The sequence below is a fragment of the Cyprinodon variegatus genome, unplaced genomic scaffold, assembly GCF_000732505.1.
Source record: "Cyprinodon variegatus isolate N-32 unplaced genomic scaffold, C_variegatus-1.0 Scaffold2158, whole genome shotgun sequence".
Lineage (NCBI taxonomy): Eukaryota > Metazoa > Chordata > Actinopteri > Cyprinodontiformes > Cyprinodontidae > Cyprinodon > Cyprinodon variegatus.
In genome coordinates, this window is record NW_015152611.1 from 1,852 (window position 1) to 3,921 (window position 2,070).

General features: G+C 40.9%; 1 protein-coding gene across 1 annotated transcript in view; it reads left to right on the forward strand.

Annotated features, from left to right (window-relative positions):
• The first annotated feature begins 958 nt into the window (after positions 1-958).
• The window catches only part of ache (acetylcholinesterase (Yt blood group)), a 20,774-nt gene continuing 19,662 nt past the window's right edge, over positions 959-2,070 (forward strand). Inside the window, exon 1 of the mRNA XM_015405342.1 lies at positions 959-1,459. Within this exon, the coding sequence (XP_015260828.1) occupies positions 1,033-1,459 (427 nt within the window). The 5' untranslated portion in view covers positions 959-1,032. The remainder of the gene's footprint in view (positions 1,460-2,070) is intronic.

Consider the following 2,070-nt stretch of genomic DNA (forward strand, 5'->3'; position numbering starts at 1 on the left):
GTCCTCTGAAGATCTGAACTTTTTTTAAATTATGCATTAAATCAGTAAATGTTCCTTATAGTGAAGATTAAAGTATAATATTCTCGCCTCTAATGATCTTAAAACGTACTTTTATTGAACAGCAGCAACGGAAAAGAGAACTTTTAACTTAACACTGAGCTCTGTGAGCGCTAACCTGGAAGCTGCTGCTGCTGATTTATAGGTGATTTTTTAAAATTGCCTCGCCACATTTATTAGAAAAATTAACACAAAGGAGGAGCAAAGCACCATGAAAGCCCATTAGAAACTCTGGATGAACCTCAGACTTCCTAGCATGAGGGTTAGGATAGTATATTATTTCTGCCTCATTATGAATATGAGGAGGGGGCGGGGCTTAGAGGGTCACCTCCTGCCCATTGGTTGGTTAGCATTTTACTGCAAAACAGATAAAAATATTATAACAACTAAATAGATGAGGTAATTATTACAAAGGGGAATAAATAAAGAAGCTAATGAAGAGAGATATATACGTCTATTTCTCACTGTGTGATTTAAATTCTACCTACATTTATTTGTATATTGTTTTTTTGGGGATAATTAATTGTAGGATTTTTTTTTTTTGAGCATTTATTTATTACTGTATTTGTTTTTTTAAATGGTAGAGCTGGTCCTCCGTACAGTTGGGCCCAGATTAGATAAATTACTCTCTTTTGAAATTCTATTCATGTATATTATAATGTCTATATGTAGAAATTCCATGAAAAATCCAATATAAATTCGTAAAAACGTTTATTTATATAGAAATGTTAATATACTGTTTTTATATCAGTTATTTCCCATAAGGTTTCCTGCTTGTTAGATGAGTTGATCCGTGGATGATGTCATCTTTAAGGATTTTCTCTGCGTCGTCGCTGCTGTGATTTAATCGTAATGTGGTCGTTGTAATAACACGCCTCTCTCTCTGCGTCTCCTGCAGGTCTGAGGTGAAGCAGAGCAGACCCGGCTCTCCCTGCCAAGGACACAGAATCACATCTGCATTTTTCTGCCTCCGCCATGCAGCTCTCCGCTCACGTCTTCTTCCTGTCAGGCCTGCTTTTCTCTCTAATCCATCACTGCTTCTCCCAAAACAACGGAGACGTTGTTATTACGCATAACGGCGCCGTTCGAGGCGTGCAGTTTCCGGTGCCGGACGGGAGCTACGTCACCGCCTTCCTCGGCATCCCCTTCGCCGAGCCGCCTCTGGGCAAGCGGCGCTTCCGGCCCCCTGAGCCCAAGCGCAGATGGACGGGGGTTCTGGAGGCTAACGCCTACCCCAACGCCTGCTTCCAGTATGTGGACACCACGTATCCCGGCTTCCACGGCACCGAGATGTGGAATCCTAACAGAGACATGAGCGAGGACTGCCTGTACCTAAACGTCTGGGTGCCTTCCTCACCCAGACCCCACAACCTCTCAGTGATGGTGTGGATCTATGGTGGAGGTTTGTGCTACAGATGCGCCTTTAACCGTAGAGATAAACACTGTCTAGGAAGATAGTTCTATCCATCATTGACATGAATTTAAAAAAAAGGCTCAGAATTTATGAAGATATTTAGCCCAGACTAGTAAAACAAAGCTGTATTTATATTAACACCTTAAAGATTTCTGAAAATCAAATTGTCATGGCAACAACTTTATTAAAGATAACTTTTTTAAAATGTAAAACATCCACAGAATGTCTAGATGCACAAAAAATATTAGAATTTTGCTAAAATATATGGTTTATGAATAACCTAGAGTCCACAATATACAAAGTTGTCTGTCTGGTTACCATGCCAACAACGACACAAAGGATTTTGCACCAATAGGAATAGTAGGTTGAGGTCACCTGACTGCGCTGCAAAATGGCTTCTTCTTATTGCTATGTTTTCTAAAATATAAAAGAGAAACAAAAAAAGGGGCCGTTTCTCAATATGCGTTCTTGAGCATATCCAATGCTAACACCAGGCTATTCAACGCTAACGCCAGCCTATCCAATGCTAACCCCAGGCTATTCAACGCTAACGCCAGCCTATCCAATGCTAACACCAGGCTATCCAACGCTAACGCCAG